The sequence below is a fragment of the Salmo salar genome, chromosome ssa29 (assembly GCF_905237065.1).
Source record: "Salmo salar chromosome ssa29, Ssal_v3.1, whole genome shotgun sequence".
In the NCBI taxonomy this organism is placed as follows: Eukaryota; Metazoa; Chordata; class Actinopteri; order Salmoniformes; family Salmonidae; genus Salmo; species Salmo salar.
The window spans coordinates 5,406,303-5,431,785 of record NC_059470.1 but is presented as its reverse complement, the minus strand read 5'-3'; the positions used below and the strand labels follow the sequence as shown (position 1 = coordinate 5,431,785).

General features: G+C 41.3%; 1 protein-coding gene across 3 annotated transcripts in view; it reads left to right on the top strand.

The window, feature by feature from the left end:
* LOC106590054 (cadherin-10) overlaps window positions 1-20,305 on the top strand; it is a 46,671-nt gene extending 26,366 nt beyond the window's left edge. For 2 of the 3 annotated variants that reach the window (XM_014180562.2, XM_014180564.2), the window contains 10 exons: window positions 1,680-1,974; window positions 4,085-4,204; window positions 4,857-5,024; window positions 5,634-5,821; window positions 6,450-6,709; window positions 7,863-7,999; window positions 8,360-8,481; window positions 8,583-8,691; window positions 16,849-17,097; window positions 19,211-20,305. In XM_014180562.2, coding sequence (XP_014036037.1) covers window positions 1,680-1,974; window positions 4,085-4,204; window positions 4,857-5,024; window positions 5,634-5,821; window positions 6,450-6,709; window positions 7,863-7,999; window positions 8,360-8,481; window positions 8,583-8,691; window positions 16,849-17,097; window positions 19,211-19,704 — 2,142 coding nt within the window. In that variant the 3' untranslated portion in view covers window positions 19,705-20,305. Of the gene's footprint in view, window positions 1-1,679; window positions 1,975-4,084; window positions 4,205-4,856; window positions 5,025-5,633; window positions 5,822-6,449; window positions 6,710-7,862; window positions 8,000-8,359; window positions 8,482-8,582; window positions 8,692-9,018; window positions 9,257-16,848; window positions 17,098-19,210 lie in introns of those variants that run through there. The other variant, XM_014180565.2, reaches the window with a different exon arrangement.
* Window positions 20,306-25,483: the final 5,178 nt, after the last annotated feature.

Sequence of the window (25,483 nt, the reverse complement as noted above, 5' to 3'; positions counted from 1 at the left end):
TCTTCTCATTCTGTCATCCAATCTCCTTAGAAATCTTTATTTTTAGGGTCTGCCCTGAAGGCAACGTCGCAGACGGAAGACATTAGGGAGCTAAATGGATTTAGAGTCAAAGTGACATGATTTTATGCTACTTGGCATATGGTATCAGATTGAGCTTCTGTCTATTTTTGGTCTTCAACCAAAGTCTTCAATTATGGAATTATGAAAATAAGAATGGTCTGTGCTTTGTGACTGTTGATGCTTCAAGGAAAAGTTGATGCAAAAATCATTCCAATCAAGATTTTGCTGTAAGAATACTGTAGGATATTTATTCCCTATGTTTGTTTTGTTTTTTTACCTGGCCACAGGAAAGGAAGAAATCTTCCTGCATGATTCCTGTAGTTTTTTTCCTGCATGGTTCCTGTAGGACTTGTTTGTAAGTGTCACGTCCTGACCAGTATAAGGGTTATTTGTTATTGTAGTTTGGTCAGGACGTGGCAGAGGGTATTTGTTTTATGTGGTTCGGGGTGTTGGTTTATTTAGTAGGGCGTTTGATTTATTATTTCCGGGTTTTTGGGTAATGTTCTATGTTTGTATTTCTATGTGGTCTCTGGTCTTTTGTATTTCTATGTCTGGTTTATTGGGGTTGGACTCTCAACTGGAGGCAGGTGTTTTCTCGTTGCTTCTGATTGGGAGTCCTATATATGGGTATGTGTTTGGTTTAGTGTTTGTGGGAGATTGTTTCTTGTTTTGCGTGTGTGAGCATGACAAGACTGTTTTGTTGTTCGGTCTTCATTTGTTATTTTGGTGTTCTCTTGGTTGAAAATAAAATAAAAGATGAGCATCCACATTCCTGCTGTGCTTTGGTCCTCCATTCCAGACGATAACCGTTACAGTAAGGGGTAGTACTTGTTACAGTATTGGTGTCTGTGTTGTAACATGAAATACATGACACCTCAAGGGTTGTCCGTTTGAAATTACCCACAGAATATAACTATTTTGATCAGACAGGGACATCCTGCTTTAGAAATGGCCACTTCAGGGGACAGTCACAATCAGGATAAGAATTATTGCAATCACTTTGAAGGACACACTTTAAGCAGACACTCATGTTCCTAAGAAACAGCTGGAATACAAGATTCTAGATGAGAGTTCTGTGCCAAACATGAACCATTTTTGTTTAGAGCAGTCTCTGAGAAACCGTTTATGTTTTTATTTTTGTGTCATTTAACAGGTGGAATATGAGGTCCATACAAGAACCATACAAGATACAAACAATAACCATTTTCGTTAGAGCAGTCTGAGCTAGTATTCTTGTTTTTCCATTTCTCAAATATACAGATCAATTAAAGAAATTCTGAGGGATGGTGATTGGCAGCCAACAGTAAATAAATAGCTGAAATCAAATATCTGTGGATTGAATGTATCCAAGGACAATATTGTGAGCTCAAGATCTCAAACTCATGATTGCAAGATTGCTAGCTTGGTTATATTCAGTATGGCTATCTGTCCAGAGAGACAAATCCAAGGCAGATGTAAAGTTTTAATGGTACATTTGAAGTTGAATCTGTTCTTTACGTAAACCTGCCAACTGTATTTGTTATTTTAGTTTCATGTACATTTCACATTTCCTGACTAACACTGAATGCTCTCTCCATCTCAAATAACAACTCTTACACAGCTTTTCTCTCTATCCACAGCTGCACTCCAATATGGACAGAGGCGATGGTAACGTGAAGTACATTCTCACTGGAGACGGGGTGGGAAGCTTGTTTTTAATAGACGAGAACTCAGGTGACATTCACGCCACTAAGAGGTTGGACAGGGAGGAGAGGGCCATATACACACTCCATGCTAAGGTGGTGGACAAGAGAACCAATGAGACACTGGAGGCTGATACTGAATTTAACATCAAGATCCACGACATCAACGACAATGAGCCAAAGTTCTCTAAAGACCTTTATTTCGCCAGTGTCCCAGAGATGTCTGATGTAGGTGAGTAAGTTGGTCCTCTTGTGATGCTTTATTTCTGTGGAGAAATGTGAATGACAATTCTTTCTTAAACCTATATAGTTCATAGAGGCAGAGATAATCAATGACCTGCATATCAATCAAATCATGTCATTCATACCATAATATAATAATAATGGAAGGTTGAAATTGAAGCTATCATTAAAGTGAAGGTTTTGCTTCATCGCACTCAAATTAATTCAGAAAACATAGATTAACAAGTAGGCATGAATACCAACAAAGCTTTAAAAATGCAAACAGGAGAACTGGCATCAATTTCCAATCATGAGCCTACAAATTAATAGAAAGTGTAATCACCATTGAATTAAAACTTACTTGCCAATATGAAAAATAATGGTCCTCTATTGTGTTCACATAATGATTGAATTGCTGACTGACTCCAGAGAGTGGATGTTGCGGTTAAAAAATGCAGGATTGATAATATGCATTGAACACATGTCTTTCTATGAGGTAACCAACCACTATTTATTGAAGATCAGTCTCAACAAGCTCTGGTTTGTGCACTGTGAAAAGGTGTACTGTATAAGTAAAAGTTGTACAGTAAAAGCACTGTAAACCACTTGTACTAACAGGCAGACTTCCCTCAAAGGTCGATGCTTCCAGTTTCTATTTGTTTGTTAATTCATTCCTTAATCCATCCATTTCTTTCATTCATTATTTCATAAATTTGTTATTACGTTCATTCATTCATTCATACATACCCTTGGTAATGTTAGAGTGATGCATTTATCATGGGATTTCTTGTGTGTTAAGTGCATAGCCATTACCAAATGACTGGTCACGGTCACCAATGCTTCACTAAACAGATGAACAAACTGCCCATGGTTATATCCCAAATGGCACTCTTTCCCTAGTGCTCTTCTTTTGACCAGAGCCCATAGGGACGCATCCCAGAGGGTGCAAACTGGTTTGTCAGAGCAGGCATCTGTGAAGAGTCAGCAGCTAGCTCCCTTTCATGTTCTCATTGCAGACAGCTGTTCCTGCAGTCATTAGTATGCTTGAAGACAGTCAGACTTAGCCAGGACGTTACAGAGGTCTCCAGAATGCCAAGGACAAATGCGTTCCAAATGGCACCCTATTCCCTATAGTGCACTACATAGGGAGTAGGATGCCACTTGGGATGCTCCCATAATCTGAGCAGTGGCTAGACAATGTAAGTACATCAAAGGGCTATGAACCCACACACTAGGGGCCAATTTCCCAGACATAGATTAAGACTAGTCTTGGACTAAGTGGCACTTTCAATGGAGAATATCAGTTGAACATGAGTTTTTGTCTAGGACTGTATCTGGGAAACCAGCTCCTAGAGGCTTAGTATTAGAACAAGAATGACATTTTTGCCACAAACATTAAAAACGGTACTCTATTGTTCACCCTTAGAAGAGCTTGAATCATTTCAGCTCAGTTTACTTCCTTTTCATAGATTACTATTATGCATTCTGTGGAAATGTTTTTGGGGGATTTATTATTTTTAGCTATATTTATAATGACAAGAACAGTGTGTTGCTCATATTTCCCTAGGCAAGGTTAACTAGGTACTGTGCAACATAAATTGCAAGGCCTCACACAACTTCTACCTCCCTTTGAGCTGGATCGCATTTCAAGTTATTTTGTAAAATATTATTGTGCTTATAATTACTTTATTATATGCATGCTAGATCATTCCTAGTAATTGCTCTGTGGGAACTTACATTCGATATATGGCTATGTGCATTATCTTGGATGTATAGCTATGTACATTTTCGTGGATGTGCATTATGTTGGATGCAGAGATAGGCAGCAGGCAGCCTAGCAGGTAGAGTTTTGGGTGAATAACTGAAAGGTAGCTGTTTCGAATCCCCGAGCTGGGAAAACTATGTTGATGTACCCTTGAGCAAGGCACTTAACCCTAATTGCTCTCCGAGGGTATCTCAGGGAGAGTTGGGATATGCAAGAAACACACTTCCAATTGCATACTAATACACACTTGTACATGTGTGAAATAGGACAAATAGAAGCACCCACCAAATTATATAATTTGTGCATTATCTATACTTTGCCATGTATTGTAAGGTCTCTATCTTCTCCTCCACAGGCACATCAGTTATTCAAGTCACCGCAACAGATGCTGATGATCAAACATACGGGAACAGTGCCAAGCTTGTTTACAGTATTCTACAGGGTCAACCATATTTCTCAGTGGATTCAGACAATGGTAATCTAATCACAACACCCACAATGGGCATGCAAACACTTGAAAGAAGCGATCATGTGTGCATATTATCTCTCCTCCTCTACTCTGCAAACAGAGACCCAACAGCACTCAGTATGGGGTGTTTGTTTAGGGAATGAGACGTGAGTTGAGCTTATTCATAGTTTTCCTCTCTATCTCTATGTTAGTCAGATGGCATCAAGAAAGGATATTTTAATAGTGGGTGAATACAATGGCTGCTGTGAACTCAATGGCTTGGTGTGTTAAAATACACTCTTAGGGTTCATCGGCTGTCCCCATAGGATAACCCTTTTCAGTGTCAGGTAGAACCCTTTTGGGTTCCATGTACAACCCTCTGTGGAAAGGGTTATGCATAGAACCCAAGTGGGTTCTACTTGTAACCAAAAAAGGTTCCCCTATGCGGAGAGCCGAAGAATCCTTTTAGGTTATAGATTGCACTTTACAGTAGTGTTCGGCTTTTGATACCTTCTTTTGATAACTACAGCATTCTTGTGATATATTGCACATATACTATTGAGGACTGGCAATTCAAATGTATTTACTCTAAATTAAGTAGATATTGTCCTTGTAAATTATTTTAATCTCAAGTTAAACCTGACCAGTCATCCTGATAATAGTCTATTTTCTCATTCAGGCACGATTAGAACAGCCCTGCCTAACATGGACAGGGAGACCAAGGAGAACTACCAGGTTGTGATCCAGGCTAAAGATATGGCTGGCCAGATGGGTGGGTTATCAGGGACCACCACAGTCAGCATTACCCTCTCTGATGAGAATGACAGCCCACCCCGCTTTGCTAACCGTAAGAGACCTTCTCTCTTCTCATCTTTGTTGATATTCTGTTTTTCATGGAGACAAAAAGTGGTGTACACGTGCTTTCTTTTTGATATTACTGTGCAATTTTTTTGAACTGAGACGACAATGGTTAATCTGGCTTGCATAGACGATATCTTGTGAGTTCTTTCTTAAGTCAGTGTTGGTTTGACCTCTGTCAAAAGTTGGTTTTGAGTAATGTGTTATGACATAACTAATAACCCATTTACTACAATTATACCGAAACGTTGTCAGTTAAAAGGCAGATATTGTGCTATGTACGTAGCCTACGGGTAGGACTGGCATCAGAGTCGAAAAGGGAACAATCTGTACATAATAATCCTTTCTGATGGAGTCCCACAACTAATGACATAACAAACCGGAACATTTCCACACAAGACAAACTCTATAAAAAATATGCGCTACTTAATTGAAGCTGAACGTGGAGTATCTTTTATATATACTTCTCCCCCAGGAGATGTAGATAAACAAACATTTAAAAATACACATCGTCCCAGAGTGCAAAGAATATGGGGATAAAACTCCAGTGCTTATTCTGTTTCTATTTTTTTAAATCGTATTTTCTTCTTCTCCCCAGATACGTTTCGTCTGAGCACTCTGGAGTCGGCTGAAGTAGGAGCAGCCATAGGTCGGATCAAGGCTAACGATGCGGACGTGGGGCGGAATGCTGAGATGCATTATAGCATCGTCGACCGAAACGGACAGGATATGTTCACTATCATCTCCGACCAAAACACACAGGAGGGCGTTATCAGGGTAAAAAAGGTAGGCCCTAAACTTCCAGTACAATGCTCTCATGTTTTAAACGCTTATGACCCAACTGCTTCAAATCACAAGATACCACTTTGTGTATATAGAGAGTTATCCTCTCTCTAAACTAAACCCATCTTCTATTATTATCATCTTCATGAAAGTACTTAATTCTGTTCACTGTCAAGAGACCCTTATTCCTCCTGGGAATTTGTATAAAGAGTCTTTGAGACTTTTGAAATCCAGGTTTAGCTTTTCTTTTCTTAGCTAGGGCCATACTTTTCAGAGCCTCGGCCAATTATGCAAATTGGATGAGCCTAAGTGAAAAGAGGACGGTGCGTACATACTGTATACATAGGCTCAGATTAGAAATGACACCCTGATAGCAGTCCTTTATATCTAAAGGTGCGCAAAAAATAAATACAGTAGGTATAAAGAAACTCAGATACAGTAGGTATAAAGCTGTAAGGAGATAAGTAGGGGAGCTCCGCTTTACTTTACTCATTCACTAGTTTTTATTTCAACCAATAATCGACCAAGTTTATCAACTTAAGCATCAACTTTCAGTTTACTTTCAGTTATGATAGTAAATTAATTCTATTGAATAATTATTGATAATTTATCTTTTTCATTTTCTTCATAGCAACTGGATTATGAAAAGCAAAGGACGTACTCATTCAAAGTGGAGGTGACTAACACCTATCTGGACCCCAGGTTCATGTACAGTCCAAACCCTCCTTTCAAAGATGACGCCATGGTGCGGGTGACGATAGAGGATGTGGATGAGCCGCCAGTGTTTAGCAGGAACCCTTATATCATTGAGGTGCACGAGGACACAGCCGCTGGCAGCTTTGTTGGTGTGGTGTCTGCCAGGGACCCCGATGCTGACAACAACCCAGTCAAGTAAGTAATTGTGTCTGCATGTCAAATTGCACCCTATTCCCTATGCAGTGCACTTCTTTTGGCCAGGCCCATCAGGGCACTGGTCAAAAGAGTGCACCATATAGGTAATATGGTGCCAGATGAGACTCAGACCATACATTGAACTGACCTGGCTCAGCATCTTTGTTATAAAATCTGATAATCCACAGGATTTCATTGATTGATTGATTGACTACATGTAGTTGGTTAATTATTTGACTTACTGATTGTTTATAGATATTCCCCTCGCTGAATAAAGCTGTTTTAATTTAGGTAATTTGATTGTTTCATAACCTAATGGACTATTATGGTGTAAGAAACCAAGAATAAAAGGCAGCAATAGAAATAAACAATTCCTGGTGTGGTAATAAGTCTATAACAACCATTACATTTTTGGGGGTGGAAATGTGGTTCGCTTTGCTAAATCGAATCCATCAGTGTATCCGAGTGCCAGTGTGGAGAGAGGGTGGTTGGAAGAAAAGCTAATTATTGATGGGTCCCTCCTTGTTGATGGCACTGTGAAGAGAATAGACACTGTTTATTTCCACAGAATTATGTAAGCTAACCCAGTGTGGTAGCGGCACAAAGTCAAAGTGAAAGAGCCTAATTTGCTCTATCGATTCACACTGCGCTGTTCCACACATATGGCGCCTGTCTGTCTGTGTATTTGTCTGTCTGTTGTCTCTGTGTATCTACCTGCCCATCTGTCTGTCTGCCCGTCCATCTGTCTCTCTCTCCAACATGGAGACAAGCCAGTCTCTGCTAGTGCAGCACAATGAGGAATATCAGTAGAATATATAAGTTGACGATGATAAATGAGACAGCAGTATAGAAGTATTCATTATTTCCTGACAAAGGAAATAGAAGGAGAAGAATGATGCATACTGTGTGGGCAAACATTAGGTGATTTGTAGTGTATTTTTTAATAGACTCCTGTGTTATTATGCTCTAACATAATGAATGATATTGATGGAATTCATCACAGGAGACAAGAACTGCAGCTTTATGTCTGGGGCAAAACATCATGTCCATATGATTAATTTGATTTGAATCATGTGTCGATTAGTATGGGTAAATTAAAATTAGGGACATTTGTACACAATCAAACATGATGTATTTGTATTACTCTATGCAGATACTCCATTGACCGCCATACCGATCTGGAGAGACTGTTCAACATTGATTCTGTTAACGGCACCATTACAACACTGAAAGGCCTCGACAGGGAGATGTCAAAATGGCATAACATCTCTGTTGTTGCAACTGAAATAAGTAAGATAAACATCCTCTTTTTATTACTTTTTTGGCAAAAACTCTTGTGCATGTTCGCTACATTTTGTGGCCTTTGTTATTACACAAATTGTTGATGCTAGAGGCATTTATGCACGTTTGAAAATAGACAAAGACACATAAATGGGATGCAAAAGCTGCACATGTTCACATATACCTAGTTAAATAAAAAATTAACAAATCTGCTTATGTTCCACCCACCTGGTGTCCCAGGTCTAAAATCAGTCCCTTATTAGAGGGGAAGACATTTTTAAAAGCAGCGGAACTGACTTCAAGGTCCAGATTTAAATTTGAGGGGTCTACTGTATGGGCCTGCTAACACACATCAAACATCTTGTTTAGGTAACCCTCGCCAAACCACTCGAGTCCCAGTGTTCATCAGGGTCCTGGACGTTAACGACAATGCACCTGAATTTGCCATGTATTACGAGACATTTGTCTGTGAAAATGTCCAATCAGGACAGGTAAAGTAGACTAAGAATACTAAGAATACTAAGAATGTTGAGGAAAAGCCTGAATAAAAGTACATATGTTTTCGAATGCCTTTTTGTTTCACTATCCACAGCTGATTCAGACGATAAGTGCAGTTGACACAGATGAGCCCCTTGTTGGACATAAGTTTGTCTTCAGCATAAGCTCCTCCAATCCAAACTTCACTATCGTTGACAATGAAGGTAAACGTTAGCATTCTGTAATTCTTTATTGACTAGTAGCATTTACAAGTAGTGAATGATGCTTTGTATCTGGCCATTATCTGTTCATACTGTTCACTGCAAAAAAATGTGTTGTCATTTTTATAGTGCAATATTGGCAGCACATTTCTGTTATTTGATATAGATATGTCAAGACGTATTTGTCATTTGCATATCAATGGCCTAAAGTACCTATAATTTATTTTGAAATAGTTGAATTCACTCATGTATCTTGTATTTTCACATTTAAACATAGACCTTAAAAAAATATGTTTTATTGAATATCCGAAACATACAATATACTTGCAGTGAAGCCGCTCAACAACTACATCATACCAGTCATCCAACAGATTCCCATTCAGAGCGACACACAGAAGCATCCAGGGTCAATGCCCTGCTCAAGGGCACGTTGACAGATCTACCACCAGGCTAAAAAACGTGAACCTGAACCCTCCAAGATCCCCCCACAGTTCCCCAATAGCTGTCCCTCAACCATTCAAGACTCCTCCCACAGTCCCCCCCAGGAAGAAAAATAAAAAATACAATTAATTCCATTCCCCAACCCCCCAATGCACCAACAACCAAGAGAATGAACTAAAGAGAAAAGGGAAAAGACAGAAGAAAACAGCAAACAACAATGAAAAAAAAAAATTATAAAACAAAATAATACATTTAAAACAAAGAACATCAAGGACTACTAAAATCATAACAGCAATGCCAACTGTATATGTTTGTGTGCATGTCTGGCACTATTATATGTGTGTGTTCTTGTATGTGTTAATTTGAATGAGAGTGTGTGTATATGGATGTGTACACACACCTGCACGGCATCAGCCTCAGGCAAACCGGCATTAGTTGTAAGAACACTGCCCCTCAGTGTCATTGAAATGTACTTTTTATTATGTTTTATTTTGACTTTTTTTATTACTTTTATCTTTGACCCTCATTCTATCTCCCACACAGCAACTCCACTCCCACTTGTCTCTAATTCCAATTACACATTCCAACCCTCAGTTTTCCTCAGCCTATTCCATCTATCTCTTAAACATAGACTTGCAGGTAGTGTGTTTAATTACAACATACACATTAACGTTAACATAATTTTTTACTCGCTACAGTATTACATTCATATGCTCTTTTTAGCTACCTTAGTTTAATGCACTGATTGTAAGTTGCTCTGGATAAGAGTGTCTGCTAAATGACCAAAATGTAAACACTTGCAAAGCACACTGCTGGGTATTATTCTAATGAGCTCTGACCCCAAATAAGGCCACATTTTATCAAAATACAAATAGTTTGAGAGTGGAACTCATTAGAATAATACCCAGCAGTGTGCTTTGCAAATTTTCATTTTCACATTTACATTTTGGTCATTCAGTAGACACTCTTGTCCAGACTGACTTACAGTCAGTGCATTAAACTAAGGTTGATAAATAAACACATATCACAGTCATAGCAAGTAAAACATTTCTGTAGCCATTACTGAGAATGCTGTAGTAGTTAATAATAGATTGGTCTTCAAGATTCTATGCATTTCTTGCAAGATACTTTTTGATGTATCTTTGCCCACCTCTAGGTAGTGACAAGTATGTTATTCTAATATTCACAGTAATTTGCCACCAGTGTTCTTTAAGTTAATACGGATCTGACACCATTTCTCAATTTCCGCCTAAAATTACATACCCAAATTTAACTGCCTGTAGTTCAGGACCTGAAGCAAGGATATGCATATCCTTGATTCCATTGAAAGGAAACACTTTGAAGTTTGTGGAAATGTGTAAGGAATGTAGGAGAATATAACACATTAGATCTGGTAAAAGATAATAGAAAAACAAAAAAAATACCTTTTTTTGTTGTACCGTTATCTTTGAAATGCAAGAAAAAGGCCATAATGTATTATTCCAGCCCAGGTGTAATTTAGATTTTGGCCACTAGATGGTAGCAGTGTATGTGGAAAGTTTTAGACTGATCCAATGAACCATTGCATATCTGTTCAAAATGTTGTATCAAGACTGCAAAAATGTGCCTAATTGTTTTATTAATACATTTTGTGCACTCTCCTCAAACAATAGCATAGTATTCTTTCACTATAATAGCTACTGTAAATTGGACAGTGCAGTTAGATTAACATGAATGTAAGCTTTCTGCCTATATCAGATAAGTCTGTGTCCTGGGAATTGTTTTTGTTACTTACAACTTCATGCTAATCACATTATCCTACATTAGCTCAACCGTCCCGCGGGGGGACACCGATCCCGTAGAGGTTAATGTAATATCAGAGCCATGCTACAGTAACATACTGTAAAATGTGCCTACTATATGAAAGTAAGTGCTACTGTAATCATAATATTGGTGTTTTACAGTAATTACATGGGATTGGTGTAAGCAAGTTGTCTGCTAGATATTTGCATATTACAGTATATGTATGATTATTCGTTGTTTTATATCACGTGTGCTTTTAGAGGCCTAAACAAATGCTTCCAAACTTGCCATGAGTACAATGCAAAACAGACAAAAATACAGTGCCTTGCAAACGTATTCATCACCCTTGGCGTTACAACCTGTAATTTAAATGGATTTTTATTTGCATTTCATGTAATGGACATACACAAAATAGTCCAAATTGGTGAAGTGAAATGAAAAAATGACATGTTTCAAAAAAGTATACAAAATAAGAAACGGGAAAGTGGTGTGTGCATGTATTCACCACCTTTGCACCTTTGCCAATAAATATGATATGGTGCAACCAATTACCTTCAGAAGTCACATAATTTGTTAAATAAAATCCAATTGTGTGCAATCTAAGTATCACATGATCTGAATATGTATACACCTGTTCTGAAAGGCCCCAGAGTCTGCAACACAACTAAGCAAGGGGCCCCATGAAGACCAAGGAGCTCTCCAAACAGGTCAGGGACAAAGTTGTGGAGAAGTACAGATCAGGGTTGGGTTACAAAAAAATATCTGAAACTTTGAACATCCCACAGAGCACCATTAAATCCATTATAAAAAAATTGAAAGAATATGGCTGTAACAAGGGTCGTATAAAGGGGACCAAGGCGCGGCGTGTAGAGTGCTCATACAAACAAAACGACAGCCAACAGTTCCGTCAGGTACACTTGACAAAACGGAAAACAACTACCCACAAAACCCCATAGACAAACCCCAACTTAAATATGATCTCCAATTAGAGACAACACGAACCAGCTGCCTCTAATTGGAGATCATCAAAACTCAACCTAGAACTACAAAAACAAGAACAAAACATAGAAACAAAAAACACAGACTGCCCACCCATATCACTTCCTGACCTAAATAAACAGAAAAACACAGCTCTCCTAGGTCAGAGCGTGACAGTATCCCCCTCCAAAGGTGCGGAATCCCGGCCGCAAACCTGAACCTATTGGGGAGGGTCCGGGTGGGCATCCATACTTGGAGGCTCCGGACTGGGGAGGCTCCGGACTGGGGAGCGTCGCTGGAGGGTCCGGACTGGAGAGCGTCGCTGGAGGCTCCGGACTGAGGAGCGTCGCTGGAGGCTCCGGACTGGGGAGCGTCGCTGGAGGCTCCGGACTGGGGAGCGTCGCTGGAGGCTCCGGACTGGGGAGCGTCGCTGGAGGCTCCGGACTGGGGAGCGTCGCTGGAGGTTTCGGACTAGTAACCGCTGCCATGCCATGGATCATCTCTACAGGTTCCGCACAATGAATCATCACAGGAGGCTTCTTACCATGGATGATCTCTGCAGGTGCCAGGCATGGATTATCCCTACAGGCTCCGGACCATTTATAACCCCTTCAGGCTTTTTGCCAAGGATTATTTCTACAGGCTACGGGCCATGGATTATCTCTCGAGGCTTCGTGCCATGGAACATCCCTACAGTCTCCGGGCCATGGATCATAACTAGAGGCTTCGTGCCATGGATCATATCTATAGGCTTCGGACCATCGCTTATCACTGGAGGCTTAGATCGTGGAGCTGAAACAGGTCTCACCGGACTAGGAAGACGCACTGAGGACCGAGTGCTGAAAGCAGGCACCGGCCGTTCTGGGCTATGGAGGCGAACTGGAGGGAGAGTGCGAGGAGCAGGCACAGGACGTACTGGATTATGGAGGCGCACTGGAGGGAGAGCGCGAGGAGCAGGCACAGGATGTACTGGGCTTCAGAGTCGCACTGGAGGGAGAGCGCGAGAGGCAGGCACATGCTCACCACAATAAGCACGGGGAGTTGGCTCAGGTCTCAGTCCTAGCCCAGCCAAACTACCCGTGTGCCCCCCCAAAATAAAATTTGGGGGGCTGCCTCTCGTTCTTCCCCGGTAGGCTCCAATACCTCTCTATTACTTGGCCCCAAGTCCAGTTTCTCCTTTCTGTCCACTCCTTGTGTGACCAGGTGTCCATTTTTGCCTGGGCACGGCGCTTGATCCAATCATGGTGGGTAGTTCTGTAACAAGGGTCGTATAAAGGGGACCATGGCGCGGCGTGTAGAGTGCTCATACTTTTCTTTAATGAAACACTTAACCAAAACAACAAAACGACAGCCAACAGTTCCGTCAGGTACACTTGATAAAACGGAAAACCACTACCCACAAAACCCCATAGACAAACCCCAACTTAAATATGATCTCCAATTAGAGACAACAAAACACAGCTCTCCTAGGTCAGAGCGTGACAATGGCACCACAACAAACCTGCCAAGAGGGCTGCCCACCAAATCTTACAGACCAGGCAAGGAGGGCATTAATCAGAGAGGCAACAAAGAGACCAAAGATAACCCTGAAGGAGCAACAAAGCTCCACAACGGAGATTGGAGTATCTGTCCATAGGACCACTTTAAGCCGTAAACTCCACAGAGCTGGGCTTTACAGAAGAGTGGCCAGAAAAAATAACCAAACACATTTGGTGTTCACCAAAAGGTATGTGGGAGACTCCCAAACATATGGAAGAAAGTACTCTGGTCAGATGAGACAAAAATTGAGCTTTTTGGCCTTCAAGGAAAACACTATGTCTGGCGCAAACCCAATACCTCTCATCACCCTTAGAAATTACCATCCCCACAGTGAAGCATGGTGGTTGCAGCATCATGTGGGGATGTTTTTCATCGGCAGCGACTGGGAAACTGGTCAGAATTGAAGGAATGATGGTTGACGGTAAATATAGGGAAATTCTTGAGGGAAACCTGTTCCAGTCTTCCTGAGATTTGAGACTGGGACGGAGGTTCACCTTCCAGCAGGACAATGACCCTAAGCATACTGCTAAAGCAACACTCGAGTGGTTTAAGGGGAAACTTTTAAATGTCTTGGAATGGCCGAGTCAAAGCCCAGACCTCATTCCAATTGAGAATCTGTGGTATGACTTAAAGATTGCTGTACACCAGCGGAACCCATCCAACTTGAAGGAGCTGGAGCAGTTTTACCTTGAAGAATGGGCAAAAATCCCAGATGCTACATGTGCCAAGCTTATAGAGACATACCCCAAGAGACCTGCAGCTGTAACTGCTGCAAAAGTTGTCTCTACAAAGTAATGACTTTGGGGGGGAATAGTTATGCACTCTCAAGTTTTCAGTCTTATTTCTTGTTTGTTTCACAAGAAAAATATCGTCGTAGAAAAAAAAAAAAGTCGTAGACATGTGGTGTAAGTCAAATTATACAACCCCCCCCAAAAAAATCTATTTTAATTCCAGGTTGTACAGAAACAAAATAGGAAAAATGTCAGGTTGGTGAATACTTTTGCAAGCCACTATATCTTGGCAAATCAGTAACATTTTAAGACTAGTTACCATTGTGATCTGTTTTCTATGCACATTAAAATGCTCAGACACAACTACCACATGTCAGTTCAGTTGGTACAGCATTCTCACTAACGGGTGAATATAGCCACTTACAAGGCACGCCTCAAAATATGATAATAAGCCAGCGATTCTTTCCCCTCCCACACATTTCTTTCCACAATGCACCATAATTTACATAATGCTTCAGTAAATATAGAACAAACAGCAATACAGTACTTTATTGTTAAATTGTATTGTAATACATTCACAACAATCGCGAACATTGAATATGTAATTACTGTATATATTACAGCACACCAATTCATATTTGGTGTTTTATATTACTTGCACTTGTAGAGACCTTAACAAAGGCTTCTAAACTGGCAGTGACTACAGAGCAAAACAGATCAAGAGGACATAGTTAAACACGCAACCATTACAGGTTTGAGATTTACTGCCTCTCCGATCTGTCCTCTACACATATCAGGGTGACCTGAGGTACCAGAACGCATGAAAAAATCACCTTTATAATAGGATTATTATCGCTTTTGCGTACTGTCAACTGCGTTTATTTTCAGCAAACTTAACATGTGTAAAAATTTGTATGAACATAATAAGATTCAACAACTGAGACATAAACTGAACAAGTTCCACAGACATGTGACTAACATAAATGGAATAATGTGTCCCTGAACAAAGGGGGATCAAAATCAAAAGTAACAGTCAGTATCTGGTGTGGCCACCAGCTGCATTAAGTACTGCAGTGCATCTCCTCGTGGACTGCACCAGATTTGCCAGTTCTTGCTGTGAGATGTTACCCCACTCTTCCACCAAGGAACCTGCAAGTTCCCGGACATTTCTGGGGAGAATGGCCCTAGCCCTCACCCTCCGATCCAACAGGTCCCAGATGTGCTCAATGGGAATGAAATCCGGGCTCTTCGCTGACCATGGCAGAACACTGACATTCCTGTCTTGCAGGAAATCACGCACAGAATGAGCAGTATGGCTGGTGGCATTGTCATGCTGCAGGGTCATATCAGCATGAGCCTGCATGAAGAGTACCACATGAGGGAGGAGGATGTCTTCCCTGTAATGCACAGTGTTGAGATTGCCTGCAATGACAACAAGCTCAGTCCGATGATGCTGTGACACACTGCCCCAGACCATGACATACCCTCCACCTCCAAATCGATCCCGCTCCAGAGTACAGGCCTCGGTGTAACGCTCATTTCTTCGATGATAACCGCAAATCTGACCATCACCCAAGGTGAGACAAAACCGCGACTCGTCAGTGAAGAGCACTTTTTGCCAATCCTGTCTGGTCCAGCGACGGGGGGTTTGTGGCCATAGGCGATGTTGTTGCCGGTGATGTCTGGTGAGGACATGCCTTACAACAAGCCTTCAGTTCAGCCTCTTTCAGCCTACTGCGGACAGTCTGAGCACTGATGGAGGGATTGTGCGTTCCTGGTGTAACTCAGGCAGTTGTTGCCATCCTGTACCTGTCCCGCAGGTGTGATGTACGGATGTACCGATCCTGTGCAGGTGTTGTTACACGTGGTTGCCACTGCGAGGACAATCAGCTGTCTGTCCTGTCTCCCTGTAGCGCTGTCTTAGGCATCTCACAGTACAGACATTGACATTTATTTCCCTGGCCACATCTGCATTGCTCATGCCTCCTTGCAGCATGCCTAAGGCAAGTTCACACAGATGAGCAGGGACCCTGGGCATCTTTCATTTGGTGTTTTTCAGAGTCAGTAGAAAGGCCACTTTAGTGTCCTGTTTTCATAACTGTGACCTTAATTGCCTACCGTCTGTAGCTGTTAATGTCTTAACGACCGTTCCACAGGTGCATGTTCATTCATTGTTTGTGGTTCATTGAACAAGCATGGGAAACAGTGTTTAAACCCTTTACAATGAAGATCTCTGAAGTTATTTGGATTTTTACGAATTATCTTTGAAAGACAGGGTCCTGAAAAAGGGACATTTCTTTTTTTGTTGAGTTTATTTGCTGAGCCTACAGGCTGATTAGTGTTCTCTTTTCCGCATGAACCATTTGCTTTCCAATCTGTATTTGAAATATTGTGAAAGGCCTGTTTTGGCAGCATGTCATTTTACAGCAGTGTAGCGGAGTGCCATTGAGCCCCCAAAATGCATTGCTCTTTACAGTACTGTATCGTAATATATAATTACAGTAGCTAACTGTACATTTGTTGCTGTAAATTTACAGCAATTTGTTACAGTGATGGTGTGAGATGTATTATATACTTTTTTGAAACCTGCAACGATACAAGATTTAGGGGGACCATTTGTTCAAAACATTACAAACTACCTTTCATTTCTCATATCCCCCATTTCTTTCCTCTGCAATCCACCCCTTAGATAACACAGCCAGGATCCTGACTCGGAGGGCAGGATTCAGCCGGCGTGAGATGAATACCTACCTACTGCCCGTGGTGATCTCGGACAATGACTACCCTATCCAGAGCAGCACCAGCACTTTGACTGTGAATGTGTGTGCCTGCGACAGCCGGGGGAACATGCAGTCCTGCAACACTGAGGCTCTGCTGTCTGCCGGGCTGAGCACTGGAGCTCTGGTGGCTATCCTGCTCTGTGTCATTATCCTCTTGAGTAAGTATTACTATCAATTACACTGGTACAGACAGTCAACGGCTTTGTGTAGAGCCCATAAGGCTCTGTTCAAATGTAGTGAACTATATGGAATATGGTGCCATTTGGGAGATGCCCAAATCAGAGTCAGAGCACTCAACTAGTCTTCTTAAGTCTAAACACACGGTAAAGTATAACCCACCTATCCAATTCACGTATTACAAAGTGGAAGCAATTATTATGGGCTGTGTTGGACTCTACCACAAATAACTATACTGCACTGTGCTGAACAGGTCTGTAGCCACAAAGTCCTTTGACAGCACTTAAATCCACTGTGCTACTTCTGTGACTCTACACCTTCTTCTTTGTGTGTGTTCCTTTCATCATCATTCTTCATCTAAAGATAGTTGAATGTAGGACCACTCGCTGAGGCATACTTTGCTGGCTGCTTGTGTAAATACAGTGTGTTTCCTCATGAAAATGGTGCAGGGGGATGAAAGCTTTCATTAGTGGATATATCCACTTGACAAAAAGGTTTGTGTTTTTCCGTGCTAAAGTAGGTCACATGCTATTTCCTGACTTCCTAAAGCACCACTTCAGCCCCCTTTGTGAGCTAATGCGGTATTGTAAATGCACACAGTGCAAAACTGCAAGTATGCATGTCATTTTCCAAGGCAAAAAGCTAAAATATGTAGTGCTTATGTTCAAGGGTATATCAATAAGTAATGGCCAAAAAACTGACTTTGAACCTGGTACTGCACTTGGCCATGCATAACCCCAGTGCCACCAAAACAGCATCATATAGGAGGAGCCTATTTAAGATGTTGATCAATTCAATTATCCCATTAAAAGTCATGACAGTGACCTAACGGCAACATACATATCCACTGAGTTTTCTTTGTGTACTTCACTTCACATCGTGCCTAAGAACAGCCCTTAGCCCTGTGTTATACACAATATTACACAGGTTCTAATGTGCCTGAGTGTGTTTGCTAATCTTCCTCCTCGCGATACTGCAGAGACCCAGCTCATCTATTGATGTGTTCACCTCTTCATGTGTATGCTATCTTTCTTTCACAAACACCTGTTTCATGATCTCCACTTAACTAGAATCATGTTTGCATCCTCGCCTAGCAACTGATTCCTCGCTAGCAAATTAAGTATTGACATTTCTTCCACTGCATGCCTGTTCCTCCTCACAGTCTCCCTTCACTTGTCTGTCTCACACTGAAGAGAGCTCAACTGTAGCTCTGGCTTCTGGCTCACTCAGATTGGAAGTGATGAAGGTTGAACCCCATGCTTGCCTTTTGAGCGAAATATCATGACATCTGCTCATTATCCAATGGTTCTCGCTTGAACCCCTATAACAGGCTGTCTAATTCACCTCTACTATGCCTCCGACAGACAGGCAGGCAGGCAGTAGGCACTGAGCTGGAACGGTTTGCCCTCCTGCTTCTCCTCCTCTTCGCCACCCCAAACCGCCCAAAACCACAGCATGGGTCAGTCAGAAAGGTCTGGTCACAGGGCCCCTAAAGAGCCCCTCCTGCAGAGAGAGCTTTATAATTAACACCTAGGTGGGAGGCAGGTAGAGCACTACAGCACCTGCTGAGAGGTGGAAAGAGGAGGAGGAGGAAGAGGAGGAGGAGGGAGTAACACTGGCTGGCTGGAATTATTTTAGCTATTTTTGCTCCTTTTTCATGAAAATAATGAGCTGTACCCCACAGAAATCCCACACTCTCATAGCGCCACTCTCTGGATGCAAATTTCTGCTCATGCTGGCAAGTTTTGATTAAAAGTCCTGCTCAGAAATGAAAATATGGTAAGATGCATTTAATCATGTGTGTAAGTGTAGTCTGACTTGAGAGAGAAAAAAAGGAGGCACTCTTTCAAGTGCTACAGCTTTTCTACAGTGAATGTGAAGTTAAGTGGAAAAGAGAAAGAAAATCTTTTCTGCTGAATCTTTAATAAAAGGAGGTGAGTGCCCGCGGGCAGTGCAGCGGATTTATCACTGATAGCAAATACGTCTTTCTCTCTTCTGTGCATTTCTGAGTCTCCTTAATGCATGACACATGTATCGAAGCCCACTCCTCTCCCATCTCATACTCAAGTTCTTCTCACTCTTTGTTGTCTATAGTGATCGTGGTGCTGTTCGCTGCCCTGAGGAGGCAACAGAGGAAGAAGGAGCCTCTGATCATCTCCAAAGAGGATGTGAGAGACAACGTCGTCAGCTACAACGATGAAGGAGGCGGAGAGGAGGACACCCAGGCCTTTGATATTGGCACGCTGCGCAACCCAGAGGTGATGGACGCTAACAAGCTGCGCAGGGATATCATCCCAGAGATGCTATTTCCCTTCCAGAGGACATCACCTATAAAGGATAACACCGACGTCAGAGAATTCATTCATGGGAGGCTCCATGAGAACGACTCGGACCCCACCGCGCCGCCCTACGACTCCCTGGCCACCTACGCCTATGAGGGGAGCGGCTCGCTAGCCGAGTCCCTCAGCTCCCTGGAGTCTGGATGTGTGGAGGGGGACCAGGAGTACGATTACCTCAGCAACTGGGGACCCCCGTTCAAAAAACTAGCAGATATGTATATAGGGAAGGACATGGTGAGAGAAACCTAGATCACAATTAGGCCTATACGAAAGCAGCTCATCATCAACGTCATGTCTCAATAATCTCTCTCACACACTTTCCTGCCACTCATCCATTGATTCATATGAATGGTCAAGTAGATTTCAAGACTTGAACATTACACTCAATACTGGTGGTGACATTTCTCACAGTTTTACTGTTTTTGGTATAATCAGAAAAGATGCCTTTGAATTTTAGGAAATTTTGTGAACAATGGTGTGGACAATGTGTTTTGTAAATGAGGAAGGAGATAGTAGTCTTGTATACTATCAATGTTTAATGGGAAAACATATTAATGAAAAAAAGTTAAAAAAAAATAGCTTTTCCTGCAAATTACATTTGAAATAGATACATGTATGAACTGTTTTTCCATGATGGACATACTATATCCTATTCACTATCTTTGTTTGACAAACAATGTTCATGTGAACGGTTGATAAGGTTTATTCATCAAACTGTGGATCCATTTCATCATAGGTGTACAATGTAATAAGGACGTGTACGTTGTAGGGTAACTGTTACACACTGAATTCATGTTGTTTGAATGCCAAGTCATATTGTTTTATATTTATATTTTTATACTTATTTTATTAATAAAAATAAATAAAAAAACACTTCACTTTTTCCCTATTTTTCCATAGATAAGTGCATAGTTCATGCCTTGGCCTCTATAAAATATAAAATATACAATGATACATCATATCAGTGGAATTTGGTAGCATCGCTGTTCAGCAGATGATGAATATTGTAAATCTTACACGGCCACATCTGAACTACAGGAAACTGTACGTGAGCTACAACCAGTGGTGATTTTAGCATGTAACTCTTGGTGTGGCAAAAAATATATAATGTGGGATGCATGCCAGCAAAGCCACTACACAGCACAGCACTAAACAATACATTAATTGCACTATAACGGTGACAAATGGTGCCCACAAACTGTTAGGGCCTACATAAAGCTGTCCCAACAGCAGAGTCCCAACAGCACTCCCAACACCTTACAACTGCTACACCTGGCTATAAGCGGAGACTTGTCTGGCAGCGAAACAGTTCATTCATCCTCATTTACTGCCTTTTAAAAAACATAGCTGATATGGCTGACTTGCTTAAACAAATGTGGTTTCTACTGACAATTGAGATGTACAAACTATGGCATAAAGGGACGACAAGCGGATAAGAGACAATTTCGATTAAGACATTAATGAGCGTGCGACGACGGACAAGGTCAATATAACTATTTGTTCAGCACTTTTGAAATGTACAGCGACAGCATTCAGAACATGGGCCGTTCTTACAGTGAACTACCTGTACAGTCGTGGCCAAAAGTTTTGAGAATGACCCAAATATTAATTTCCACAAAGTTTGCTGCTTCAGTGTCTTTAGATATTTTTGTCAGATGTTACTCTGGAATACTGAAGTATAATTACAAGCATTTCATAAGTGTCAAATGCTTTTGTTGACAATTACATGAAGTTGATGCAAAGAGTCAACATTTGCAGTGTTGGCCCTTCTTTTTCAAGACCTCTGCAATCCGCCATGGCATGCTGTCAATTAACTTCTGGGCCACATCCTGACTGATGGCAGCCCATTCTTGCATAATCAATGCTTGGAGTTTGTCGGAATTTGTGGGTTTTTGTTTGTCCACCCGCCTCGTGAGGATTGACCACAAGTTCTCAATGGGATTAAGGTCTGGGGAGTTTCCTGGCCATGGACCCAAAATATCGATGTTTTGTTCCCCGAGCCACTTAGTTATCACTTTTGCCTTATGGCAAGGTGCTCCATCATGCTGGAAAAGGCATTGTTCGTCACCAAACTGTTCCTGGATGGTTGGGAGAAGTTGCTCTCTGAGGATGTGTTGGTACCATTCTTTATTCATTGCTGTGTTCTTAGGCAAAATTGTGAGTGAGCCCACTCCCTTGGCTGAGAAGCAACCCCACACATGAATGGTCTCAGGATGCTTTACGTTTGGCATGACACAGGACTGATGGTAGCGCTCACCTTGTCTTCTCCAGACAAGCTTTTTTCCAGATGCCCCAAACAATCGGAAAGGGGATTCATCAGAGACAATGACTTTACCCCAGTCCTCAGCAGTCCAATCCCTGTACCTTTTGCAGAATATCAGTCTGTCCCTGATGTTTTTCCTGGAGAGAAGTGGCTTCTTTGCTGCCCTTCTTGACACCAGGCTATCCTCGAAAAGTCCTTGCCTCACTGTGCGTGCAGATACACTCACACCTGTCTGCTGCCATTCCTGAGCAAGCTCTGTACTGGTGGTGCCCCAATCCCGCAGCTGAATCAACTTTAGGAGACGGTCCTGGCGCTTGCTGGACTTTCTTGGGTGCCCTGAAGCCTTCTTCACAACAATTGAACCACTCTTCTTGAAGTTCTTGATGATCCGATAAATGGTTGATTTAGGTGCAATCTTACTGGCAGTAATATCCTTGCCTGTAAAGCCCTTTCTGTGCAAAGCAATGATGATGGCACATGTTTCCTTGCAGTTAACCATGATTGACTGGGATGTACCCAAACAAAAGAGTGAGGGTAAACCTCGTAGAATGACACGGGACGAGACCCGTAATACACAATGCACAAAACACGTAGCACAGGCTGAGACAACGCATAGGTACTCACACGACCAACGGACATGGGAACAATAATTGACAACCCAATTGGGGAAACAAAGGGCACATTTATACAAACACAACCAGTGAGGAATTGGAACCAGGTGTACGTAATGACAGTTCAGTGCAGCCTAGAAGGCCGGTGAAGTCGACCTCCGGAAATGGTGAACAAAATGAGCAGCAGTACCGGGGGGATCAGTGACAACTGATTCCTTCCAAACCAGTCATTGTTGAATTTGCAATTTCCAACTTGTTGGGTAATGTTTATGTCCAATGGCCGATGAGCACCGATACGTTTTATCTATAATTTCTCTTTATTATTTCTCTTCCCATGAGAAGGATTAAAAAGGATTTGCCAGTAGATTGTCGATTTGATTCATGATGATGACTGCTAGCTAAGATTTTGAAAGTAAGATGTTTACATCTCCAATCAAAGCTACTGTACATTCAACGGATTTGACGCCATTTTATCTGTTGCCAATGATCTTGAGCCTTCTTGGAAGGACTCTTCTAATGTAACTCTATGGCAGGACCCAAAGGGCTTAAATGTTTGATGTCTACTCTTACTAAGGACTTAGACTTGTGACGTAGTGTCCCCATGAGTGACGAACACTGAGCCAATCACGGGGCAATGCTCCTATTTTCTGTTGGCTTGCCCCACCACCACAGAAAGCACTGAGCTAGGCTGAAACACCTGCATTTTGGAGCTGCCTTACTCAAGAAAACAAAAAAAGAGACCATGTTTGCATCCTGCTTTATTAACTCAATTATATATATATTTTTATATTGTGACACGCATTAATGACAAAATAACATACAAAATAGGCAAGCTCCCCCCCACATTTTTTTTATATATAATTTATAAGAGCTATTTTTTGTTGTTGCTAACAATGTGGGGCTCAAACCAGGTGGGGCTCTGCTAGGGAGGCATTTTATAAGATGATCAACAGCTCTTGACTCTCCATTTGTGGACATATTTTCTCTTGTTGAATTAGTTCTCTTTTCCCCCCATCCAATTTATTACATTCCAGTTATCTTTCTCTCTCTTCCCTCTGAGGTTACACACAACATTAACTTCCTACTTGTTTAGTCCAAGCACAATTATGGATAATGTTGCTGTATGCATATTTTGAAACGAGTGGAATCAAATCCAATATAGCAAATGGCTGTGTCCCAAAATGGCACCCTATTCCCTCATGGTGGGTAAACTCTTTGAAAAAAGGGTTCCAAAGGGGTTATTTGGCTGTCCCCATAGGAGAACCCTTTTTGGTTCATGGTAGAACCCTTTTTGATTCCAGGTAGAACCCTTTCGGGTTCCATGTAGAACCCTCTGTGGAAAGGGTTTTACATGGAACCAAAAAGGGTTCTTCAAACTGTTCTCCTATGGGGACAGCCAAATAACCCTTTTAGGTTCTAGATAGCACCCTTTTTTCTAAGAGGACACAGACAATGCAGAGTACTCAGATTTACAAACATAAATCAGGAGTTTAACTAAATATATAATCTACTTACCGCACAAACCGCAGTCCAAGCCGCAGTCCAAGCCGCAGTCCAAGCCGCAATCCAAGCAGCAGTCCAAACTTTGAAGTATAGCTGTGGGGTTGGTCATGATTAGTTTTACAATATAATAATGTTTTATCTCTGAAGTGCCGTTCCTTATGGCAATACAACATGGTTACTCATGAAGTCTCCATGGTTAGCTAACATCTCATCATTCTCATGCTAATACTAATAGTATTAGCAGTAATAGTATTACTATTCCTCCAGCAAGATGGTGTCTTATTTATGATAGACACACTGACTACTATGGACAATGTCGGAATCTATGGCAGTAATAGTACACAGTCATTTACCAGATTTTATCCAAACTGACTGACTGTAAATATCACACCCCTTTCCACAGTGAATAAAAATCAAGTAACATTCTACCTTTCCTTTTTAATTGAATTGATGCCTTATCCAGGAATATACTACATCTGTAGAAAAACATTATGTCATTATTGGAGCCACCCAAGACATTTGATTAAAAGCACAATCAGAGCTGTAGTTTCAGAACAAAGAGGGGGACTTCCTGACTCTACTGAGAGACCCGACCAATACTACAGTATGCCTTTCTGAATAATGCATTTGGGCAGAGAGACAAGCCAAGGTGACTGCAAAGACGTGCCACTGTCACTGGCCATTACCTTTAGACTTGGATTGCATCCCAAATGGCACCCTATTCCCTATATAATGTACTATATCTGGTCAAAAGTAGTGTACTATAAAAGGAATAAGGTGCCATTTTGGACACAAGGGAGGTAATATGGCGCACTATGAATCGTCCATGTCGTTTGTAGCCAAAAATTTTGCATTAATATTCCAAGCACCACGTCAGTACTATGCAACATTAGTTATGGTGTGATATCAATGCTGTGAAGTGGGAAAGACCTATATCTAAGGTCAATGTATTTTCCATTATATTTAGTGAGGTAGTCTGATTATAAGTATTATGTGTAGCAGCTAGCCTAGTCAGCACAGTGAAGTTACACTTTACCAGTCTATGACGTTTGGATGCTGACGTAATAGAGGCCTATGGGTTGTTCTTGAATTGCGGAGGCATTTTCAGTCCTTCACCTTAGGAACCATGAAAAACACTTTAAAATGAAAAATAGTTATACATCATACATTCAACTGTTTATCATTGATACAACATAATCCAGTAATTTAAAGTGCAAAACATTATGCATTGTTTAAAATTGTCTTGTCCCAGTAGTGACTGAGTAGAGTTGCAGTGACATGTTTTGGGGATTTAGAGATATCTATCTATTATTTTGAACACTAGAAAGTAAAAGAGTATTTCATATATAGTGTAGATCAATAAAAAACAAAGAAGGCTTTTAAAATACCTACTTTTTCTTTACAAATATAAAAGGTGTCTCTCAGTTTTATGTCATTGGTGTTACGACCTTGAAAATCATCCATTACAAAGATACACAAGGAGCTTGAGCATTCCCTCCAGTGGCAAACTGTTACTGGGGGAGGGGTCTATATTAAATACAATTATTGCCTAATTGCACCCTTTTAGTTTGCCATACATTTTAGGATTCCATTTATCATTTGGGGTTTCTAAATCCAAGTGTCACTTGGTGTTACTCAATGTTAATAAAGG